At 36.4% G+C, this 1,608-nt stretch overlaps 1 protein-coding gene across 1 annotated transcript; it reads left to right on the forward strand.

Moving 5' to 3' along the window:
- Nucleotides 1–410: 410 nt before the first annotated feature.
- LOC112454855 lies at nucleotides 411–1,593 on the forward strand (the record flags this gene model as incomplete). Its single annotated transcript, XM_025016478.1, has 1 exon — nucleotides 411–1,593. A coding segment is annotated over exon 1 (1,183 nt), but the record flags the coding sequence as incomplete, so codon positions are not given.
- Between the last annotated feature and the right edge of the window lie 15 nt (nucleotides 1,594–1,608).

Consider the following 1,608-nt stretch of genomic DNA (forward strand, 5'->3'; position numbering starts at 1 on the left):
AGTCTTGGATAAAGATCAAACTCAAGGCTATCTCTGCTAATCAACAACTAAAATTTTTGCTTCGCTGTCGAAGATTTGATGTCTTACCTCCACACTTACACCGGCTGCAGTTTAATATCGAATTGCATAGTAATAGGGTAAAACACGAGTTTACTCTTTTTAAGAGACGCATACAGACAAAATTCCTCAATTTTGAAATTAATGATACTAATGTTAATTTATGTTTTATTCGTTCCAAGATTATTAGAATAGAGAACCAACTTCGTGCGCTCTTACCTGGTCATGTTGTCAACAACTTTTTCTATGCTAACAACGATTATTTTCATACATATGAACAAAAAATACAAAGAAAACTTATTAACATATTTAACTCAGTTATAGCTGCGCAAAACCCAGTTATTAATTCGTTAATGAATTTTGATCACAACAAATGGATTATCAATATTAGCAGCAAACAAATCCCAGATAGAGTACTGAGGTTTCTTAGTCTTGGCGATAGATTCGCTCTACCAGTTGACAACAATGACAGGAGAGATCGCATAGATTCGGTGGTTGACGTAATAAAAAATTTTGAATTCAATGTTTACCAGATCGCGGACGATATTGTTGACGAAGCGCGCAACCGTATTTCGAATTCGTTGTTTAAATTCTTGCGGACTAATAAGCATAAAAATTGTATAGAGAGGTTTATTTTGCAAGAGTTTAGATTTTGTAAAAGGTTCCTCCGTAACAACGATGATGTCTTTGTTACAAAGGCAGACAAGGGCCAAGTTACCGTGATCATGGATAAAAGTACGTATGTTAATAAGATGACTGACTTACTTAGTGACAGTTCCACGTACAAAAAATTGAAAAGCAATCCTATAAGAAAAATAACATCGAAAATCAACGAAGTGGCAAAGTCTTGGTTTAACATGGGCATCATCAATGAGCAAGTTTTTAGACATTTGAATTGTACTAATGGGAATCTACCGCGCAGTTACGGACTCCCGAAGATTCATAAAATTGGCTCACCATTACGTATAATTGTTTCCACTTTAGGCAGTCCGCTCTATAATATCGCCAGTCGTTTGCAAAACATTTTAGAAAAATCTGTTCCGAAACCTGAATCGTATGTTAAGGATGGTTGGTCCTTTGTAGAATTGATTAGAGGAGTGACAGTGGGAGACGGTGACGTTTTAATTTCGTTAGATGTCACTTCTCTTTTCACTAACATACCTAAAGATCTTGTTTTGAAAGCGATTGAAGAGAGATGGAATTACATTACTACAAAAACTGATCTCAGCCTTCCACAATTCTTGAGTGCTGTAGACTTGATCCTTAGTTTTACTAGTTTTATGTTTAACGGCCAATTTTATGAACAGATCTTCGGAAGCCCGATGGGGTCTCCCCTCTCCCCTATCCTGGCTGACATGGTCATGGAGGATTTAGAGAAACATTGTATACAGCGGCTCAGTTTCAGGATATCCTTTTTCAAACGATATGTGGATGATATTTTCGCGGTTGTTCCCGAGTCGGGTATTGGTGAATTATTAGACAGTTTCAACAATTACCACGATAGATTAAAATTCACTTACGAAATGGAAAGCAATGGTAAATTGAGTTTCC

This window comes from Temnothorax curvispinosus, unplaced genomic scaffold (genome assembly GCF_003070985.1).
Source record: "Temnothorax curvispinosus isolate PA1 unplaced genomic scaffold, ASM307098v1 QBEX01005448.1, whole genome shotgun sequence".
Taxonomy (NCBI): domain Eukaryota; kingdom Metazoa; phylum Arthropoda; class Insecta; order Hymenoptera; family Formicidae; genus Temnothorax; species Temnothorax curvispinosus.